We start from the raw sequence: 22,848 nt of genomic DNA, 5'->3' as shown, positions 1-22,848 counted from the left end.
GTCTCCTGTGGCGTGGATAATATTACATCCCGAAAGTTGCAGTTTCTCGCCAAGTAGTTTTATGAGCTGTTGCTTTTTGGCGGTATTACTTAGAAACACGTCCTTCTTCAGCTTCAAAACTATGTCGCTATCAAAGTTCACTGATGGACCAGAGACACCGGATCTTCTTTGATGCCACAGTTCTATTCATCAAAAAATACCGTAGCCTGGCTGTACCTTTGGATCACATGTACATAGAGCAAGAGAATTTCTGTGTAGGTAAGGCCCCGTGGCCAGGGAATGCGATGGAGGAGAACGCCGCCATCAAGAACATAGTGAACCTTTCCTGTAGGCCTGGTTGTTTTCTCATTCTTTGTTGGAATTGGGCTTATTAGCCTTACGTGGAAGGAGCGAGGAATCAAATAATGCTGGTGGATAACTGTACATCCCAAACTTGAAGAACGATTGGGGATTGTCATTCTGTCCTCCAGTTGCTACAAAACTCAACCTCTGAAACAGCAACTGTGGATCCACCTGGATGTTTCCTTCACTTTTAAGGTTGCATGCAAGGGTAACTACTTGGTCTTTCTTACTAAATGAGTAGTCATGCGCATTTTTGCCAACCATAGAACTTAACACCTTGTCTCCCACTTCCTATCACTTATTGGCATTGACTTCCTCATCAGCAACGACACCTGTCGTAATGCAGCGGAGCGCATGATCCTGGGAAAGTGTATTTTTCTGGGAAAGGTAATCAACTAGATCAAGGGTGTCATTATAATCGCGCAGCTTTCTTGCTTCTGTGGCGTCCCTATGTGGTCCGCTAGTTTGATGCCTGTAATTAGAAAAGTGAGAAAATCAGTCTGATTTGCACTGAATGTGGTAACATAAATACAAATAAATACTATAAACAAGGTAAATACCTAACACCACTAAGGGTCTGCATGGCGTCGTTGACTTCTACACAAACAGACATTGACATTAACCAAACAAGCCGCTGCGTCTCTCACAATCCTTGCCTCGAGTTAAACCTGACCACTACTCGTCTTAACGCTGCGCATTAGAACCTGTTCGATCAACAAATCGGTGGAAAGCCCCGCCCAAAAGCAATCACTTCTCCGTGCGCAATGAAGTCCATTCTGAAAGTTCATGTAAATTTTTGGGTGAGTGTTTTGAAGCTCATTCATCCAAGTTTGTAGGTAGATATAGGCCGATTTACATGTAGCATAAAGTCCGTGAATAGCAGCCGCAAAATTAGGAAGCATGTCATAAACCGATTGGAAGTGCAGGGTCCAATTTGATTCTTAAATCTTTGATTCCGTTGATTCTTCATTGAACTTTGCACGTGTTTAAGCTTTTCTGGAATTCTTTGGACCACTTCTGTAGAACAAACTTCCTCTACTGTGAACTTGCCTTCTTCAAGTCGTCTTAGAATGGTTCTCGCCACTTAACATTTTCTTCAACACTTTCGTTTCTGGATTCCGCTTGGACGTCATCAAGTTGTATCTGTTAAGGAATGTCATTTTGCGGGATACTGCCGCCGATGTAACTAGTTGGCTCCCGAGCTTTACTAGCAGTCATTGTGGGCCGTCATTACACGACGCCAGGGCGGTACGTGCAGTCTCTGTGGGGTCTGCATGCGAGGCGAGCGATAGTTGCTCTTTCGTTCTGATCAATATTACGGCCAGTTTTCACCTGGATTGTGCACTGGTCGAGTATCTGGCTTATGCTATTAATGTTTCTGCAACTCTTTTCCGCCAAGTGACCGTGAGATCTCCATTGTCCACGGACTCGCAACAATCAACAACAAGCAACAATCCATGATGCATTGTAGTCTTCGTAGAACAAATTCCCTTGGAAGAAATCATATTAACATTTCAATAACTAGTTCTGTTTGTGAATTATTAAGCGTTAGTGTATTTACCTGCAGAACGATTTGAAGAAAAAGGCTGAAAGTAGTGAAAGAAATCGAATCGCCAAACTGTTTGAACTTGTTGTTTGTTGTTTCAGTTTGACATGTTGAAAGAGGTGAAACGTCCACAATGAAGTGTCCTTTGCTTTTATTTATCGCAGTCTTTTATCCATTAAGAAGACTTTTTATAGCAGTTCAGAACGACTACACTGTATTTGTAGTTCTTTCTTCGACAATAATTTATTTTTGAACAAGACTTTGTTGAATAGCTTTAATCTCTCTTCATTTTGTCGAGCAAGTCTTCTAACATCGCCGAATCGGGCACCTTTGAGTGTAAAAGGGCTTTAAAACTTTAACCGTACGTTTGCCCTCTATCTCATAGACATTTTATTGCATGATTCCTCGTAAAATAAAGGATTGCTATCACTCGTGTTTTCAGACGTTGCAGAAACTACCCTCGTCGCTTCTGAAAACACGCGTGCTTTCAATTCTTATATATTTTATTCAGCCACATGCGATTACATATACAAATTAGCCTAAATGTGCATGATAAAAATACAATGTACAACATAAATCAGACTTACCGTTTCTCACAGCACGACCCTGCTATAAACAGAACAAGTAGATGTTGCAGAGAAACCATAAAAGTGCAGTAACAAAAATAAAATTCCGTGAGTACAGAACTTACAGACAATGCAACAAGACGTTGACTATACTGTTGGAGTCTGCGACCTCTCAAATCGTTTGTTTTAATCAAATTATTTTATTTTCATATGTTAATAACATTTTTGTTCTTTGTAAACATTTATTGTAGTTCAAGATGGCTTAGAACCGCTCAAAACAACTTTATTTTGTGTGTTTCGATTTATTATTACTTTCCGCGACGTGGGTAGCCTGTGATACATGCTCCAAATATTACAATGCTTAATCTAAGCATGTTCCACCACACCAATTTTGGGGAACTTTTAGTATGTTGGTAAGTTGACCACTATCTATCATTTGGCAGTGACAGAAATTCTGTTGCAATTAGTTTGACTTCGACCATAAAAATTTCATTAGATGACTGGACTATAAAGACATTAGAGTGCTTACGTATAGAGCGTTAGCCTCTAGATCAACGAAGGGCTATAAAATACTCGAAACGTCAGCACTTGAATCTCTTTACGGCGGCCAATTTACACTTAGTCATCGACTCTGTTGATAAACCAAATATTTAGACAACACTTCGTCTTTAAGACTTCGAATGAATTGACTTGCCCCAGTCTGCTGTATTTCACATTGTCAGCGTTTTGAGCATCCCTACCGGGGATACCCATATCACTAGGGATTTGGGTACGGGGATGCCCAAAACTCGGGGATGCCCAAATCACTGTGACATCGCCCCCAAATCTCCTTTCCAGGCCCTTATAATATTATTACTGTGGATGTACAGTTTTTGAATTAGGTGTTTTTCCAGAGACCAAGTGTGAAAAAAAATCTGCAATTTGCTCTATAAAATTCAAGAGGGGCAATTTCACTCGCCCAGAAGATCTAGAAAATCACACATTTTCACGCAGTCTTTCATCAATCTTACTCGCCCAGAAGATCTATAAAATCACACATTTTCACGCAGTCTTTCATCAATCTTACCTCTTTGTAAAAGTAGTTATCCACATTTGCTGCTTTTATCCATCATTTTTTAGCTTAACAGAGGTAAAAATCCAGCGGAAATGTCTCCTGAACGCTCGAATCTCAGTTTATGTAAATGAAACGAGTCTTTTCCCGAGCCTGCAGTGCAATATCTGCTGACCAAAATGGCTTTGTTCATGCCCAGTCTTCCCAGTCTGAATGAAATCCAAGATGGCTGCCGGTACTCAGTGACTCTAGTCGCTTTCTTAATTACTCATTTTAAAAGCTAGCATTGCGCATGGAGTTCGTTGGAATTATGATTCAAAGCATTGCTGTTGTTTTTGGCATTAAATGGAGTCAAGATTCATCAAAGAAGGTTTGAAACTAATAGTGTTTTCACAAGTGGAGTTTAGTGTACGACCAATAATTGTAAGCTTTGTTTTTTTAGTATTAACGCTTTCCTTGAATTATGAAAGTAAGCCAGTTGCAAATACTAATATCAGTTACTCATCTTGGTTTTATGTCTTTGTATGTTCAATTTAAATAACATACAAATACAGCTCAATCTTGTGGTATAGACAACAAGTATACATCCTTGCTCTTTCTTCCAAACCATTTGTTATGCCATGGTTAAATATACAGTATGGTTCAGATTAAAACTCACAACAAAGAAACTGTGAATTGTAAATTCCAGTGTACAGTAAAGTTCTGATAGGTTTGGGTACAAAACAGCTGCCTCGAAATCATATTTTGTTATAGCGAGAACAAATAATATGAAATGTACATTGTAAATCAAGCTTAAACTCAGCTGAATAAAATAGTAATAAAATATAATACGTTATTTAACCATGCATAGGAGATTAAACAGAGTTAAATAGACTATTTTATAAATTTTTATTAAATTTATCTTTTTTTTGATGGCCTATTTTATTCATATTTTTGCTGGAACTGGCCATAACCAGTATGCTATCTGCAGAAAAATATAAATAACAATGTTGTTATCTTCTCCACTGCTATTCATGATCAGTGAATACTTAAGGATGTTGCCAATTTAAGGTAGTCAGTACCGCTTGAAACTAAGTTGGACCATTTGCACGCGGTAAAACCTCGTCTTTGCCGAACGTGATTACCGCGAATTCAACGCGTTTACAATTTTTTGAAATCACATACTGTAACTGCACAAAATGTACATGTACTGAAGTTACAGTCTTGGTAATCCCTCACAGTATACTGTACATGTGTATGTACATGGAATTGTTGTGATAAACTGGTGGCCTGAAATGCATTTTATCGCACAATTTGTTTATAATAACAGTGTATATGCATGTACAGTCAACTCTCTCATAGGGACCACTTCTTGTAAGTGACCACCTCCTGTAAGCAACCACTTTGTAAACAACCGTTTTGTTTCTCAGTTAAATGCTGTTTCAAGAGCTCTCTTGTAAGCGACCACCACTCAAATTTCTTGAGGGACTGCGACCACTTTTAAGGCCAGAAATTACACATATTCTTTTGTTTTCTGTTTCCGGTAAGTGACCATCCAACATAATCACGTATGATTGTTAGTAAATCATTACGCAGAAGTGACAAAAGTTTAATTTTTAATAATGCTGCCCTGGACTGCTGACAGATAATAACAGTTTACAGACAGAGAAGATGGCTATAATTAGATTAAGCTTGGCCAGCGATTCTCAAAAGTTATAGTCAGGCACTCTTAATGTTCCAATCATACCACTTTTCGTGGACATCAGTCAAAGAAAGCCCTTAAATTTATGCAATGCCCTGGCTATCCTTTGAGAAATTAATAAGTGCTGCACATGCAGCACAATAAAAATAATTTTAATTATTGTTTTAATTAGTCAATTAATACCAATGATAATGATAATGATAATGATAATATCGATAATAATAATAATTCACATAATCCAACTTAGCTAATGTGGGGTCATAATACTGAGAGGAGACAAAAAATAAAATTTATAGCATCTGGATTCCCTATTCAATCTCACTGTCTTAATGTAATAAAGTGTATTTCCACTGAACAAGAAGACATGTGCACAATGAAGGGAGATTTACAAAATGCTGGTCCCATTGACCTTTGCTAAGCCCCCTCCCCCCTCCCTCTTCAAATGGCAGTTCTGTGTTCCAAACCCTTGGAAAATATACTGAAGTTTTATTTTGGCACCATTTCAACAACAATGCTAGTGATTTCTCATGCGGAGATTGCACATGCCTCATTTGAAAGAAAACAATGTAATTTTGAGGGCTAAATGTACACAACAAATGATCAATTTATGCTGTGAAATGACATAGAATATTGCCTACATGTAATACTTAATAGGTAAAATTAGGGGGAAATCAGTGAAAGAGTAAATTAAAGCAATAATTGGCTTAGGGATAAAAATAAAACCTAAAAACAATCTTTTTTATGTCCACAAAACGCATACAGTACCGTGCAAATGTAAGTTGACAGTCTGGACTCGAAACTCGATCCTCGATCCTCGAAGCTATCGAGAATCGAGTATCGAGGTTCGAGGCTCGAGTTTCGAGTATCGAGTATCGAGACGCTCGAAGAATGTTTCGAGTATCTCGATGGCAGCTTTCGAGGAAATGATTAATTTCTCGAACCTCAAACAATAAGAGAGAACAAAAGCGATTTTCCCATGGCTCTTGCATGTGGTCTTTTTTTCAGTTTGGTCGGAAGTTGAAGTAATATTCAAATCAGCGGCAGTGAGTGTTCGGTAACTATGTTTCGGCGCGTTTCTTTCAATTCCTTCCGCGTATTATTTGAAACACATCCGTTCGTCGTTGTTGTGAAATTAAAACATGCTTAAATTATTTTCATATGCTACACCAATTCTTTTTAATCAAACTTCAAACTCGACGAAGCGAGCTTAAAACTGCAAGATTGCGGCTTTTTCGCGGAATGTAACAGGATCGCTTCTGAAATATCTCCGCTGCGCAAGGATCTTCCCTTGATTGTATTTGAATCCTTCGAATGAAAACTTCGAAAAAAGCATTTCCTTATGTAAAAACGCACAACATTTACGGTAGATTCGGCAAGGAACCGGGGAAACAGCAATTATACAGTACAGTCGGACCTCTATTAAGCGGCCACTTTCCAAAGTCCCAAATTATTCAGTTGTCAGTAAACTGCTGTATTCCATACCTCTATTCAACAGCCAACCTCTATTAAGCGGCCAGTTTCAAAGTCCCCAGGGTGGCCGCTTAATAGAGGTCCGACTGTATTTCATTATTTTATATTTTTAACAACAAGCTTGAGATTTCTCTGAATATATGCATGGTTGTGAGGGCTTTTTTCTGAGGAAACCCTGATCTGCACTTGCCATGGATATGTTGAAATCTATTTTTGGACATCCATGGGAAAAAAATAATGTTTGCCTGAAGAAAATATGACTTCCTTTAAATCAACAATTGATTTAATTTATATGTAGTATTTAAGGTTGATCTCTAGACTGAAAGTTATATTTTTGATGCATTGTTTATTATTATCCAATGTTGTTGCTCCAGATCCAAAGTGTTTATCCCAGGTGCAAAGTTTTTACTCTGTTAACCCTATGTTTTTATATTTCTGGCCCCATGCAGTTGTTCAAAGAGCGGATAATTTTATCCACTGGATTAGTCGCTATGAGGCAGATAATTTCCCTATAGCCGTATAATTTGTGTATAAAGTAGAAGTGTCTGTCTTATTTAAGTATGAGAATGTGTGAAAAACTTACCAAAAGGTTTGGTTGGAATACATTTTTTCCGCTGGATAGCAACTTATCCACTGGATAAAGTTATCTGCTCTTTGAACAACTGGGGCCTGGATTGTAATCCAGTTTCTAGAGTGGAGTCCTAGGATATGGTCAGTGCATAAGGAATGCAAGTGTGTAGTTCAACCCAAAGAAGACAATTCTATATAAGTTATACATATGCAATAATTTTTTTATCATTTGATAACTTGTGGAAGGTGGACCTTGTATGTTTTGAATGATTTGAAAACTAAAATCTCTGGGAAATTTTGTGTATCGAAGCCAAGAAAGTATTACTCAACATCATCTTGATCAGGAAAAACCTCATTTGCATTTACTTTCAACACACAATTTACATTATACAACTACAAAAGTAGTTTCGTCGGAAGACCTCGTCAGTTGGTCCCCATGTTTGTTTTAAAATGCATGTTCGTTGTAAACCGCCATGGCATTTTAAAACGCGAACATGGTAACCAACTGGCGAGGTCTTCTGACGAAACTAGTTTTTTGGCTGCATATGTAAATTGTGTGTTGAAAGTAAGTGCAAATGAGCTTTATCCTGATCAAGTTGATGAAACAAAAATGGCTTTAATTTATAAATTAACCGTAAGCTGCAAATTTTTGCATTTTGTGGTTAAATTTAATGATTTTTTGTCCATGAATGCTTCTGAAGGAGCCGTACTGTATCAGATAACATTTTGGGGGGCAAGGCAGATCAGGAATGAATTTTCCTGTTTAACCTGCTTACGAGCCTGGTTGGTTGGGTAATAGCTGCTAGTACCAGTCGTCGGTCTTCTGAGATTAGTTTTAGTGTATGGTATGATGGGAGGTGATGTTAAGTTAGAATTTGGTTACAGTTTTGTGTGGATCCAGGATAGAAAATGGTCAGATATTTTACAATAAATATTTGTTGAATAAATATTTGTTGTAATTCTTCTAAGTGGAGACACATACTGAATAATGTAACTCTATATAGTTACATGTCTTTAATTTCAATTTTTAAGAGAATTAACAAGAAATCAACAGTATATACACATGGCTGGAAGTGGCAAAGACAGCAGCTACTACAGAAGAACATACTAGAAGTTCAGGAATGTAATATATGTAATATATTTTAAGATTTATTGTAGCTCTGCCATTGATTTTGGTCTCATGTATACTTTGTTCTTTACATGTAGTTACTTAACTGAGGGAGCCCATTCCTTATAAGCGCGGTGGCTTCCCTTGGGCTTCCTTGCCATAAAGTAGTTAAATAATAATAAAAAATTTGTACAATTTATGGCAAAACAATGAACTCAACTGAACTGAATGCCAAGAGTTAACCTGACACTGATTGGTGCATATGTTGTGGGTTATTTTATTTTATTTTGTTTTTGCTTTAAAATTAATTTATCAAACCAGTTTAAATGTGTGAATGGTGTGTTTCTCTTACAGGTTTTGAAGTGTCAGTTGTCATATTGAAGTGCAAGATCCCTTTTGTTTCTTTAGACCAATACTTCAAAGACTCACAACAGGTTAGTTCTTAGGTTTTATTCTTGGGTTGCCCAAAGGTTAATGAATTTTCTACAGAAGGTGAAGCTTTCCAAACAAGGCATGAATTGGCAAGAAAACAAGAGACAACTTGTAATGACTGGCTTTACCTTATTTATTCGATTAACCGCCCTGGGCGCTTATTTAATTTTGGGCCCATGAGGGTGGGCGCTTATTATTTTCCCAACATTTTCAGCAAGTGAGAACACTTTTAGAGAATAACAAAACAAGGGAAAACAAGTTTATTTCGTTTCAACAAGACAAAACAAAGTGTATAAGCTAACATAGACAAGCCATAAACAATATTAAAGTTCATTGACTACGGTATCTAAAACCAATTTTGGAACACAACTGACTCTCCTCTTACTTCACTATGGGCTAGTACAGCATTTTTTTTGTTGTTGTCGTTGGGAGAGGGTGGGGTTGGCCCTTATTCGAAAGTGGGCGATTAATCAAATAAATACTGTACGGTAATTTAGACCTTTGAGCTCTCTGCTGGGGGTGCCTTATGAGTAGCTTTGCATTTGGTTCCTTCCTGGACTGTGAGAAAGGTCATTTTTCTTGCTTTTTTTTTTTCCAAGCCTTTCCCCCTCTCTGCCCTCCCTTTGGTAAGTATCAGGTTTGCAAGTATTCCACTGACTGGGTTCAATGTGACGGTTCCTTTGATGAGTTTAACAACTGTAATACTTGGTATGTGAAAGGAAAGCATCACAGATGGAGGCACTCAAAACGTTTTGAAAAAGAAATCGCAAGATCAAATATATGCACCCTGTTGTCAGGTGCTAAGGCCTACATAAACATCTACCCCAGTAATGGTTATGCCCTCCTACATCATGTTAATGTTAAGGACGGTGCCTATTACAGTGATACCAAAGTATTTTTGTGACTATACATGCCAGGAAAAACAGCTATTAGGAAGGGCCATTGAAATCCAAAAAGAAAATTGGGGGTTGCCACGCATTTTTCAGAGATAATTAAGCAACAATTATTCTAAAAAGCCATAAAATACCAAGCAATGTATGGCGTTTTTTTCCAAATTGAAGCTTTATTATCCCTGAAAAATGCATGGTTACCCCCAATTTTCATTACGGATTCCAATAGATCATTTTGCTAATAAGTTTTAAACTGCGCAAAAATATCCCTGTATTTGCAAGCACCACCCATAGAAAACCTGAGTATCTCTAGATGTGCAGAACATAATTATGCACTTGAAGGTTTCAAAAATGATTTCACTCTCAAATGTCAAATAGAAAGCTTTTTAGCAAACTTCAGATCCTAAAAACTCGCCTTAAAGGATGCTTTTTACCTATTGAACAATTCCTACTCCGCATGCATTCCATTATTAGAAATGTATGTAACAAGAAGTAAATGTTGGATTGTGTGTAAATGGTTGTTGTGAAATAAAGTTGATTAAAATATAAATAATTATAATGATATATTTCTTGATTTTTTTTAATAAAACAATTATTATTCTACTCATGCTTGTTGGATATGTGGTTGTTAATTAACCAACTTGGTACTACATGCCTCCTTGGCTATCTTTCATCACATATGGTCACCCATCTAACCCTTACCCTAACCTAACCCTAACGCTCCATATAGTCACCCTTACCTTACCGTTAAGTATTATGCCCAATGTGTGCTCGTGGAATAATTGATAATTATGCAAAATCTCACCTGCTAACATTATATTCTGCACCTCTTTGTAGATCATGTGTTTGGATTTATTCCCAGAAATGAAAGCCATGTCCTTTCAGTGTAAGAGTGTGCCAGAGAGGTATAGAAATTTTTTGTGTCTTTTCTCATTTGCTAGATAATGCTGAGTCAAAACAATTTTTAATTAATTTTTAATTAATAACCTTCAAGCTGAGATCATACATATATAGTTTTAGCATGTGAGGTTTGGTTGTGATGGCATTGAATGGATTAGAATGTAAGGGCCAATTTAGACTATGCAACTTCTGCTTATGACTGTCTTAAAACCCTTTGATCACCAACCATTACCCAAGGTTTTCCAAACATTCACTGAATTTGCAAAGTGATAATTTATAAACAACCCCGTGTGCAGTAAAAATACACAACTTACAGGGTAAAAAAAGGGAACATCCCTTTGGTTTAAAATAGAACTTTAAAATGACTAATTATGGAATAAAATACACTAGTTGGCAAAACTTTTTAAATTTTCTGTAGCACACACAGCTTGTGTTGTACAAAACATTGTACCCATCTCTTGTCATTGCACGTTGCCTACTCCTACCATAACAAGTGCACACATGTAGCAAATCAACAACAACATTTAATAAATAAATAAATGACTTTATTTAAGTGTCGAAGTATTTAGCGCTGTAGTGCTAATTGGGGACACTATAAACCAGTGAAATAAATATGCAAACTGAAAATATCATTTTGTTAAAGATCCCAGCTGGCGGGAGGCAAATCAGTTGGCTATTTTACAAAGCGTGGCCTTGGAGCGGAACTTGAACCTGGGGCCTCAAGATTACATGTCCGGCGCCCCTAACCTCTAGGCCACACCACCTCCCACAACACAACATTTTGTCTGTCCTTTGCTATAAGTTCTTGGTTTTAATTCACACAAAGGAAATTCGAATTCATAGTGTAGACTTGGCATCAACAAGTCACAAACAACTATTAAAAAGTGAAAGTCACAATTTTTTAACAAATGTTATCTGGCAGTATATTGCCTTTAATTAGGATATTGTGATTAAACTAAATCAGTTTACAGGTTCTTCAGACCAAGCAATACAAGCAACATTTTCTTACAGCTTTTCGGCAACAAATTTTGTTACAAGTTATGATTGTTTGTTGCCCGTATAATTTACCGCACTCTTTATGCACAACAAATTTCTATTTGCAGAAAGTACAGGAGACATTGTTTCAGTCTACTTTTTGCACCACAAAAATGTATTGTGCTATGAGGTGGTAATATGGGCAAAAAACAATATTGCAACTTGCAATGGGACTTTTGTTAACCCATAAGTTTCAAGAAAATGGTGCTTCTACGTATCAGCCTGTGGGGTGAGAAATAATTTACAAGTATGCCTTTCTGAAAGGCCTTTCGAAGAGAATGAGAATGACTCCTGACCAATATTTCTGGAGATATTATTGATTTTGTGATTTATCTTTGCACTGACACAATTTGTGACGTCATTAGTTTTTGAACAAAAACTTGTCATTAATATCTCTATGATGAGAAAAAACATACAATAAAAGAAAATGCCATTCTTGTTCTCTTTGAAAGGCCCTGTAACAAATAATAACAATATATAATAATAAACGTTATAACGTCTTTAATGATCTTCAAAAGTTAAAAATGCATATCTTAAGTTACAAAATAATTTAATAATAACAACAAAAATAGATTAAAGTATATTAAAATGTATAAAAATATGAAGCCCATCTACCTCCTCTATTACTTTTGCAAGTTCTCAAAGACATACTGAAATATGAGTCTATAAACAAACGATAGTTTGAAGTATCCAGTGTTTGCCTTGGATACATAAAAGTGTTTCTCCTCAAGGAGTAGTTCGTGTGCTTCACATTCAGTAAAATTCCTTGCAATGGAGCTCTAGTTCTTACAAGAGGCCTATCTAAAAATCTGAATCTCCCCTTTTTCAAGTAGTTTCCTGATATCTACTTTCTATAAAAAATACTTGCGTTTACAGCGGCGGTCTGAAAACCGTTGAATACTATTCGAAGCGGCAGTAGATGCTCCGTATTCCTTAGAGGCACTTTAATTAATTTACTGTGGCATTTTTGTTTTCAGGACAATATTTCAACTTGTTCAAAGATCAGTAGAAATCTTTGTAAAAACCAAGTCTAAAATGAACCCCAATCACCAGTTTGCCATCTTGGTTTTGGATGACAAAGCATCATGGGTAAGCGAATATGACCGCCTGTAATTGTTGCAGTGTCACAAATTTTCTGTGTGCCTTTGAATAGCAATAAAAAACATACAGCGCGATGAAAATCACATTTGGTTCAGTAAATGTTAGCAATTGTTATGAGTATACGTAAGCTAACTAGTATTAAAACCATTTATTGTTCCTTTGTTTTCTGTGGATGGCTTAGCTTGGATGGAAACTTTATTACAGCTTGAAAAACTTTGCCAATTTTTTCAAGTTCTTACATGTTATTTGGAGAAATAATTATTGCTAAAAACTGATTTATAGTTTGTTCTTTGTGAGAGAAATCATGTAAATTCGCGATTTTCTGTCCCCTTAAGGCTTTAGTTAATTCTTTGAGAAAAGGAAGGTCCAAACCCCTGGTACCCATCCCTGTATATCTACAGGTCTCTGCACTGCATTTCCACACCACCCCTATACCATTGTTATTTTTAATTCTTACTTCAAAAGCTCATTTAAAAAAAAAACCATTGACCTGTCAAATGGTTGATAAAACATCATGTGCAGTGGTTTTAAACCCAATAAAACCTCCTCCTTATTAGTATGCGGCGTTTAAATATGTTTTTCTCGTATGCTAATTTCCAACGTTCACAAAAGCATCATTGTTACAAACTCTCTTGACACACGCTTTTCCAGGAATGTTTTTCAAGCCTTTCATAAACTCACAGCACATGTTTTATCGGGTCTAAAACCACTCGGCTGCACCTCATGGTTTTAAATTCCCATAAAACACTGCTGCTTGTGTTTTGAACACTACATAATAATAATATTTTATTATTATTCTTCTGTTACTACAAGCATTTTACAAGTGATGTGGAAGTTATCTGCAGTACTCTGAATCGCCTTAGTCCTGAGGAAAAACTTCTATCGCGAGATGAATTCCGTATCCTTTGAGATATTCATTACCCATAATTTTTCCTAATTTTCTTGCTTTCCTAGTTAGCTTAGAGCTGCCTTTGCACTTCCTTCTGATACAAAAATATGTTAATATTATGCAAATTTGTGAACTTAATTTTCATCTCATTTCTCCTACTTGTAAACTGCCTTCTTACAGAAGCCAGGCTATGAATAATTATTTATCTTACAATCCTGGTCAAATTGTTTGGAACAAAGGCCTTGCTGGGGCTGATCTAGGCATGGTTCCAGACATGGATCTAGACATGGTTTACTGTAGGTGTTAAGTTATCATATTGTAATTTAGGGTATTGGTGTCAGTAAATGTAAGATACATGTTGATTACACCTTGACTTTGATCTTAGAAATGTGCGACCTTTTTGAGGCAGTGTAAGTGTTTAAAACTTCTTGAATTGTCAAGTAATAGACCTTCTTGAAAAATGGCAACAGATTTATTATTCTTAAATTCAATATGTGTTAATTATTCCCACTTACCTCATTTTACATGAGCAAGTAAAATTAATGACAAAATTGAACGCTGTTTCGGAGTGGTCATGACACCATTTTCAAGTTCAAAATGACGACTCCGAAACGTCGTCCAATTTTTGCGTTAAGTTTTACTTGCTTATGAATTTAGAAACCTTTATATTTATAAATTTTGCACATACATGTAATTGTAAGACTTATTTTCATGAAATTCAACTGCATAATTTATTGGCTGCAATTTATGAAAAAGATATTAATATTCTTTGGTTTGCTACCTTAAAATTCTGAATGGAAGCCCCACCCCCCCCCCCCCCCTCCCCAAGATCAAGTGCCCTTAACTCTCCAAAGCAAGCACCCTTCTGAAAATAAAGCCTCCAGAATGTAAACCTGAATTGTGTTAGCTAACTATTTTTAAAAGGCTGTTTTGAGCTGAACCAATTTTGAACAGAAATTTCATGGGCTTGGATCCCGCCAAGAAAACCAAACCTTCCCCAAAACTTAGCTCTGCAGCTCAATGGCTCACATTCAGAACCTGATTGTATTCTGGCAATTTTTACCATAGTTTTGTTTTTTTCACTTGTTGCAGAAAGGAAAACATAACATTACCAGAAGTTGAAGATATCTTGCTGCCTCCTCCGTTTGTTGTCCGACTTATTTTAGTGTATGGACGCTCACAATGTATGCCTCAAATATCTCCTGAGGCAAAGCAGGTTTGTTTAATATTTTCTTTCACTCTCTGTACGTACTTCCAAGACCGAACTTTGTTTTATAATGTATTGAGGAGCAAGAATGAGCAGCTAAATAGCTTTCTGGATTTCATCTACAGGCTCAAAAGTTAGAACCACCTTGCACAGCATAATAAACAGCACCACAAGAAAGTACTGCTCAGTAGCTTTCATTTGAATGGTCTCACTTAAGGATTTCATCCACAGACTCGACCTTATTTCGCATTTTTAATAACATTAACAAATAGAATTGGTTGACCTTTGTGTGCCCCAGCTGAACACAGCCAACTGCCATCACTTTAGGTGCTCACCAGTCATTTCGCTACACTGTCGTTTAATTTGAGCTCAATTCAGTTCTCACACCAGCCTGTGAACAGACTCCCAAGTGCGGGTTTGGGCAGAAAGAAAACTCTGTGAGCAGGGCGAGCGAAGCGCGGTTTGGGGGCCCCCTCTCGGAGCTCGATTTTTGTCTTCAACCAGATTACAAATTGAAAAATTTTGGACATTTTTTTCAACTTCTTCCTGAGTATTTTTGAAAAATTGCAAAAAATTGATTCATAGTTTGTTCTACTTTGAAAAAAATCAGTTTTTATTTTCCTTCCGGTGCTCAACAAACAATTTTATGTTAGAGAAAAAGCGTCAAAAAAAAAAAGGGTTTACTCGGGTTTCAAAACCACTGCACGTGATGTTTTATAGGTGAATGGGCCTATGAATTATTAATGAGGTTTTGAATTTCCTATAATAAAGTAATTCGATTACTGTTGTTTGCAGATACTCTCTTCACTGCTAGAGTCTCCATATTTCTTCCTCGATGTCTTGTATGCCCATGAGCTGCCGTCGGAGCTGAATCTTTGTAAAGTAAGTAAAATGGATTTTAGAGACAATTCCTGGGGAAGAATGAATTTGTACACAGCACTAGGTCGGAGTTGTAACATTTCCAAATTCCACTGTTTTGATAAAGCGCAAGTGGAAATTCCAGCCCCCTAATGTCAAAGAACAAATTCTCCTATCTTGTGCATTTACTTCTCTTCTAAAAGTACTGGAGGAGAAGTTATAATTAAAATATCAAGAAAAATAACCTTGGGTGATCAGATCCTTAATTCTCATGACCTCAGGGATTGAATTAGCATTTATATTACAAGGGGAAATTTGATGCTAATCACTGTTAGGGCTTAAAGGGTTAAAAGCAGCTACTACGGTGACGGCAATGAGAATGTCAAAAACAATGGAATTAATGTAAAAAAACAACGGCCCTGCACGTGCGCTATAAATTTTGGTTAATTTCTTCGCCGTTCGCCATGAAAAAATCAAATTGAAGGTTTTGTGTAGAACGTTCGCGCACGACGGTGAATTTCTTATTCTCTGTCTTGACTTGAACGCCCTTCCTAACAATTCTCTTTCCGAATAGTTCAGCCACATTGTACAAGTTGAACGAGTTAGAATAATTGCGAAGCAGTTCAAGAAATGTGAACTTATATTTTCAAGCGACGTTTTTGTTGGCGTTGTCATCCGCTAGCGGGACGTTTTTTTCTGGCAAGACTTTTTTAGCATGTGCGAATTTTTTTTAGCATGTGCGAAGTTGTTGTTGTTGTTTTTTTTTTTTATAAGTTTTTATAAGTTTTATAAGTAGTATTGATGGATTATTACGTATACTTTGCAATGTGAAGTAGTAAGATGCCTTTTAACACATTGTATAGTAGTATTGATCGATCGTTATGTATATTTTATAACGTGAAGTAGTTAGGTGTCCCCAATTAGCCTTCATTCTAGTACGCTAGAAGCATTAAGGACGGTGCGTACTAATGCAGAGGTATTTTTGCACAGTTTATGACTATGCGGGAAAAGCACATCTTAGCAAGGGCTATTGGAATCAAAAAAGAAAATTAAAGGTAACCACGCATTTTTTGGAGATAATTAAGCAACAGTAATAATAATAGAAATGACAGGCCTGTACGGCTCACTGCGTTATGTGGTGTACATTTTTATGAACGCTGCCTTTATATTTTTGCCCTAACGAGCATGTCCTTAAGAGATTGTCCTCTCTTGTAGGATATAATTGGCGGATTTTTGAATATGTTTCTCAGCAAAGAAACTCGTGCTCATGCTCATGCTCATGCTCGTTAGGGCAAAAATATAAAGGCAGCGTTCATAAAAATGTACACCACATAACGCAGTGAGCCGTGCAGGCCTGTCATTTCTATTATTATCACCAAGAGCACTTGCTAAGTTCTGCTTTCTCCGCGTAGTTTCAAGCCACTCAAAAATATCCCTGTATTAGTAGGCACCACCCATAGGAAACCCGAGTATTTCGAGATGCGCTGATCGTATGCGCAGTAACAAAAGTAGGCACCGTCCTTAATAAAGTTTTCATTTCATTTTATTGTCATTTCTCTGGTATTCATGAAGCGGATTTGGCTTGTTTAGCGTCCCCCTACGAAGCAGACAAGCCAACTACTCGAAATACTGGAGACGCAAACGACTTCGTATGTGCTAAAAGACTTGTCAGAAAGTAGCAGTCTGCTAGCAGGGTATTGGCGTTGCCGTTGTGGTTGGTTAAAGTCCCTATTACTACATTACAAAGGTTTACCTGTGTTGTTAACACTGGCATAAAAGTTGCCAGAAAGTAACCGCATCGGTGAGGATTTGGCATACTCTATCTTTTACGCTATTTACGGTTACACTTCTCAGTACTAAATCATGTTTGTCCACACGCATCTGTTTTCAAACGTATTAAAAAAATTCTCTTGATACGTAGCGTTATTGAATCGTTTTTGCCCATCCGCACATATCCGTTCTCTTTTGAAAACACAAAACGTATCCGATTAAAACGGTCATCGAAAACGATGGCCCTTGAATTCAACCTCGTAACGTTTTCGTTTTTGCAAAGTTCTGTTTTCACCAGATAAATTGTACGTTCAGACGGAGGGCCAATTGATCAGTTCGCAAATAAAAAGATGCATTTTAAAATGAAAACGGATATGTGCGGCGAAAACTAGATACAGTCGAACCCCCCCCTTGCGACTACCTCTCTTGAGCGACCACTTTTCCAAAATACCAAAATTTTCCCAGTCAAGTCACCATACATGTAGTTGAAACCTCTCGTAGGCGACCGCAACCACTTTTAGAGATGACAGTTTGCCATTTTATTTTGTCTTTAATCTCCCGTAAGCGACCACTTGTCACATACATTGTCATATATATCCCCTATCGAAAGTTGGACAATTTGCCTTTGTAACATGAATGTCAGAATCGGAGGTACCAGGTGTCCCGAAATATACTTGTCCCATTCGCCTTATTAGATATTTTATCATTGGCAAACCATCAATTTGGGTACTGAAATTCTTTGGGAATATAATTTTGGAAAGTTTAAAAACGTTTTTGTGGCTACTAAATCTCTGGAATCACCTTATGCAAATGAGTTCAAAATTTAGACCCCTTGTTGTCTGACCTCTCGTAAGCGACCACCTAGGCTTGACATTTTGGGTGGTCGCTCACGGGAGGTTTGACTTTAGCAACCTCTTATATGAGTAACATTTTTTTTTTAACTTTGAAAGTCACCTGTTTCTGTTACGTCCTTGCCAACTTGTTTTGACCAACGCGAATTAAGTAACCAAAACGTGACATCCGCTATCTGGTTAAGGACGCATAATTTTCTTGATTTGTAGGAAATCTATGATAACTTCTGTGACATGGACGAAGAGGAAGAAGGCTACATGTTGGAGGTGTCACGCAGCACAACTCGTCTGTTTGATCACATGGCTGCGTTACTTGCTCATCCGTTACAGAGACCCAGACAGCGTGACACGTTCTACAAACTAACACCAAGAGGAGATGAAGAGTCGATCTTGTAGCATCTGTGCAATGCAGTTTCTTGCGCAGTCGTTAAGTGGGTTGTCACGCAATATTTTTCTCAACTTGTTATAAAATGCTCTTCTCCACTGACACACGCAGAGGATGCAAACAGCGACACGAAGGAGTGTAGCTCTGAGAGGTCCAACGAGTGTGTCTTTTCTCAAAACATTAACACCATGGGATGAAGAATCTATTTCGTAGGAACAGGACATGAAATTTCCTTCACATTTGTTATTGTCTGTTGTCACGCTTCTTCTTCGTCCTGTTATTACACAACGCTCGTCCCCACCGACCTGGACAGACGCATTGCGTGACTATCCAAGGAGCGTGGCATGTCCTTAAATTTAACACCATGAGTTACAAAATCTATCTTGTAGCAGGTTCTTTGCGGTCATCTTTTGTTTTATTAACGACTTTCCACCATAATGTAACTGATATAAGTATGATATAATCTAGGTAACTTAGCTTAATTAAGGAGGCATAATCATGCATAAGCTATAATAATAATAATAATAATAATAATAATAATAATAACAATAATACAGTCAACTCTCTCATAGCGACCACTTCTCGTAAGCGACCACCTCCCATAAGTGACCACTTCGTAAACAACCGTTTTGTTTCTCAGTTAAATACTGTTTCAAGAGCTCTCTCATAATAGCCTGCGTCGCAGACAGTCTATACAATCCCTGGTATAGTCGAGTTCTCTATAGGTCTTGAGTGACAAGTCTGGCTGCAACGCAGGCTATCTCATAAGCGACCACCACTCTAATTTCTTAAGGGACCACGACCACTTTTTAGGCCAGAAATTACACATATTCTTCCGGTAAGCGACCACCCAACATAATCACGTATGATCGTTAGTAAATCATCACTCAGAAGTGACAAAAGTTCAATTTTAATGACGCTACCCCAGACTGCTGACAGACAATACCAGTTTACATACAGAGAAGATGGCTATAATTATGTCTGTAGGTAAAAGGGAATTGTCAAGTGATCTGTTCCAAAATGTTGTACAAAGTTTCATCAGAAGAATGAATAGATGTAAAAAATCAAATAAACTTGTTTCTATTTGCCTAATTTTAGCTGCTTAAGTAATATTTTTCGGTAATTAATTAATCAATCTAGTATTAGGCTAATTTTGTTGATCTTTCCCGTAAGCGGCCACCTCCCGTAAGCAACGACTTTGTCGTGCCCCAAGGGTGGTTGCTTACGAGAGAGTTGACTGTAACAATATTATCGAGGGGGTCCAACTCCCCAAGGCAGTTTTCAGTGGACCCTTAGGAATAAAAGCTTTTTTAATAGTTTTGTTTTCGGTCTACCCCGCCACTTTATTATTATTATTATTATTATTATTATTATTATTATTATTATTATTATTATTATTATTATTATTATTATTATTATTATTATTATTTGATGATGAAAATTACGGGTAGAATCATATTTAAGACAACGTTTCGGTGTCCTCGTGACACCATCATCAGGTCAAAATATAATATTTAACAGATAACAAGAATATTAATGTTGAAGTTCAAGTTCAAGTTCTTAGTCCCTTATCTGTTGTATATTATATTTTGACCTGATGATGGTGTCATGAGGACACCGTAATGTTGTCTTAAATATGATTCTACCCGTAATTTTCATCATCAAATGGATAACATTATCTTGTCTGATAGGTATTATTATTAGAGAGAGTCATAATGCTCATTCAGTTGAGTGAAAAGTATAGCCGTACAGAGTAAGAAAGAAAATAATAAATCAAAGATGAGTTTTCTTTAGATAGAAAAATGTTTTCAGCATTAAAAATCATACTAAACAATAAGTGTGCAATTTTTGGCCTCGCAATAAGATTACTTTAATGAGGACATGTGTTTCAGGTTAATATATATATTTAGGCTAGCCTAAAAGTAGAGCGCCACAATTCATTCATTCATTTATTTGCCATTAACCAGAAATACAACAACAGTATACAGAAATACATTAAAGATAACATACAATATTCCTACTAAATTATTTACAAGATCAAATGTGGTAAAGGCAAGGAAGCCTATATAGAAGCCGGGGACTTATAAACTATAGGCTTTCTGGAAGTATAGGTTAAATGGTACAAGTTAAGGGTACTGAATGAAAATTCCAATTAATTGTATCATTGCATTGCATTGTATCATTGTTATGCACAGGTGAGCATTTCTGTATGAAGCCCATGCACTACAATATGAAACCAGCAATAGCAATTTGCTTGGAATATATTAATGAAGAGATTATTAGTTTTTAATAAAAATTATTATTATTATTATTATTATTATTATTATTATTATTATTATTATTATTATTATTATTTTTTTTTTTTTTTTTTTTTTTTTTTTTTTTTTTTTTTTAATAACATTTTTTTTCTAATTACATATAAGTCGATCTGGTTTTCGGTATGCCAAACACCTTTCCGTTCACGGGAATGGTATTTGACCTTTAAATTTTTTTTAATAAGCAGACACTAGCAAGGGTCCCGAGGGTGTCTGCTCAAACAGGTTTGACTGTATTTTTAACTTGAGTAAAACGTTTATGCCAAGTCATTTGCTTGCTTCACGGCTACCAGTCGACAAACAACTGATTCTTCTCTGCTACCGCGAAAATCAAAAGGGGGGTTTACCGTTTCGGCTAGAGTATGGGTAGTACCTTTGCAAACGCTCTTCAGTAACAACGCTAGGATCAAACACACCATGTGTAGTTGACCAAAGCCATTTGAGAAGGATCTCGAGACTTTCAAACACCATCTCTGGGCTTATCGCTTCGTAGCTATTGATGATTTTGAAACCCGCGCGTGAACAGTACTGCTCGATCATTGTCTTCTCCTCGCACTGGTACATGGTCTCACTGATGTATTCTGCATGCTCAGGATTCAGTACTTTGAAAGCAGTTAATACGAACGGTACAAGATGATCCACGTACTGAATGGCTATCTTCCCTCCAATTGTAAGGCTTCCCATCATATTTTTAAAGACTTGCTGTTTGTCTGCGATCCAGTGAATGACATGATTACTGAAAATGAGATCGTACGACCCACAGCCCATCCCTGGGAAATCAAACGCGTTCGCATCCACAAATGACAGATTCTTGATTTTACTGTAGGATTGTCGGGCCACTTTAATTCGCTCCTTATCAGAATCAACACCGATAACCTTTCCCTCGGGCCCTAGCAGGCCAGCCAGGAAAGCAGACAGCTCTCCTGTACCGCAGCCTAAATCCAAGATGGCGTCCCCTGGTTGAGGGCTCACCTCTGTTTGGATGAATCTTTTTCCGCTTTCCCCTTGCAAGGAAAGCGCACTTTTCTGGTATTCCTCTGCAGCATTTTTTGTATCGGTTTCATTTGCTATATGTCCTGCCATCTTGATCTACAGGGTCTGTATAAATTAAGGCGTTCATATGCCCTGTGAGCAAGCTTTGGGGAATCGGGAAAGACGAACTGAAACCGGAAGTTGCATGAGAGCGAGGCCTAAGGGCCGTCGAACGCGCGAATCTCAAATCAACAAACATGGACGAAAGAGCTTTACAAGAGATAGATTTAAACCTTACACCAGACGACATCCCATGCTCATCTTTTGGAAATGTGGATAATATCAGCAAATGGACGAAACCACAGCTAAAATTCTGGCTCAAATGTAGAAGGCTAAACCAGCCAGGATTAAAGAAAGACCGCGTCGAAAAGTAAGCTTTGTACCGGTGGCCCATATGGGACATCAATGTAACTTTTTTCAATTCAAATCTACACTACAAAAATCCGAGTTGTATAATTTTCAAATTGCACAACTCAGATTTTTACCGCAGAAATCCGAGTTCTATAATTTCAAATTGTACAACTCGGATTTTCATCACAACAAGGCGCATATGTGCGTGAACTTGGGCTTCTTTCCTGGCATATCCAGCTGTAAACGCCAGAAAGTTGACATGATAAAATCTCAGTTGTCATTTGTCGATTGTTTTACAGCATAGTACAAGCAAGTATATTGTAAGCAATGTATATTCCTGGTCTAAATTGTACCCTCTGTCCGTTTTTTACGCCCGGTCTGTAGCCTGCGTTTTACACTGACCGATTAAGTAATAAATTTTAGAATCTAATAAAGGTTCTGACAGTAAAATCCGAGCTTTCAACCTATGTGTGCATCTATCTGGCCAACAGGATTTAG

The 22,848-nt window shown here is 37.2% G+C and overlaps 2 protein-coding genes across 8 annotated transcripts in view; one reads left to right on the top strand and one right to left on the bottom strand.

The window, feature by feature from the left end:
* Positions 1–22,848, bottom strand: part of LOC146485634 (ras-like protein 1) — a 567,471-nt gene that overhangs the window by 21,638 nt on the left and 522,985 nt on the right. For 2 of the 7 annotated variants that reach the window (XM_085102992.1, XM_085102994.1), the window contains exon 1: positions 3,521–3,632. The exons of the other annotated variants lie outside the window; for them this stretch is intronic. The gene's annotated coding sequence lies outside the window, so the exon portion shown is untranslated. Of the gene's footprint in view, positions 1–3,520; positions 3,633–22,848 lie in introns of those variants that run through there. 7 annotated transcript variants of the gene reach the window in all.
* Positions 13,485–19,843, top strand: LOC146485657 (BRISC and BRCA1-A complex member 1-like; the record flags this gene model as incomplete). The annotated part of the gene is made up of 5 exons (XM_085102919.1): positions 13,485–13,590; positions 13,967–13,991; positions 14,674–14,797; positions 15,584–15,670; positions 18,478–19,843. Coding segments are annotated over 5 exons (528 nt in total), but the record flags the coding sequence as incomplete, so codon positions are not given.

The sequence above is a fragment of the Pavona decussata genome, unplaced genomic scaffold (genome assembly GCF_977016875.1).
Source record: "Pavona decussata unplaced genomic scaffold, jaPavDecu1.1 SCAFFOLD_25, whole genome shotgun sequence".
In the NCBI taxonomy this organism is placed as follows: domain Eukaryota; kingdom Metazoa; phylum Cnidaria; class Anthozoa; order Scleractinia; family Agariciidae; genus Pavona; species Pavona decussata.
Note: the sequence above shows the minus strand (reverse complement) of the source record. Positions and strands in the feature narration are given on the sequence as shown.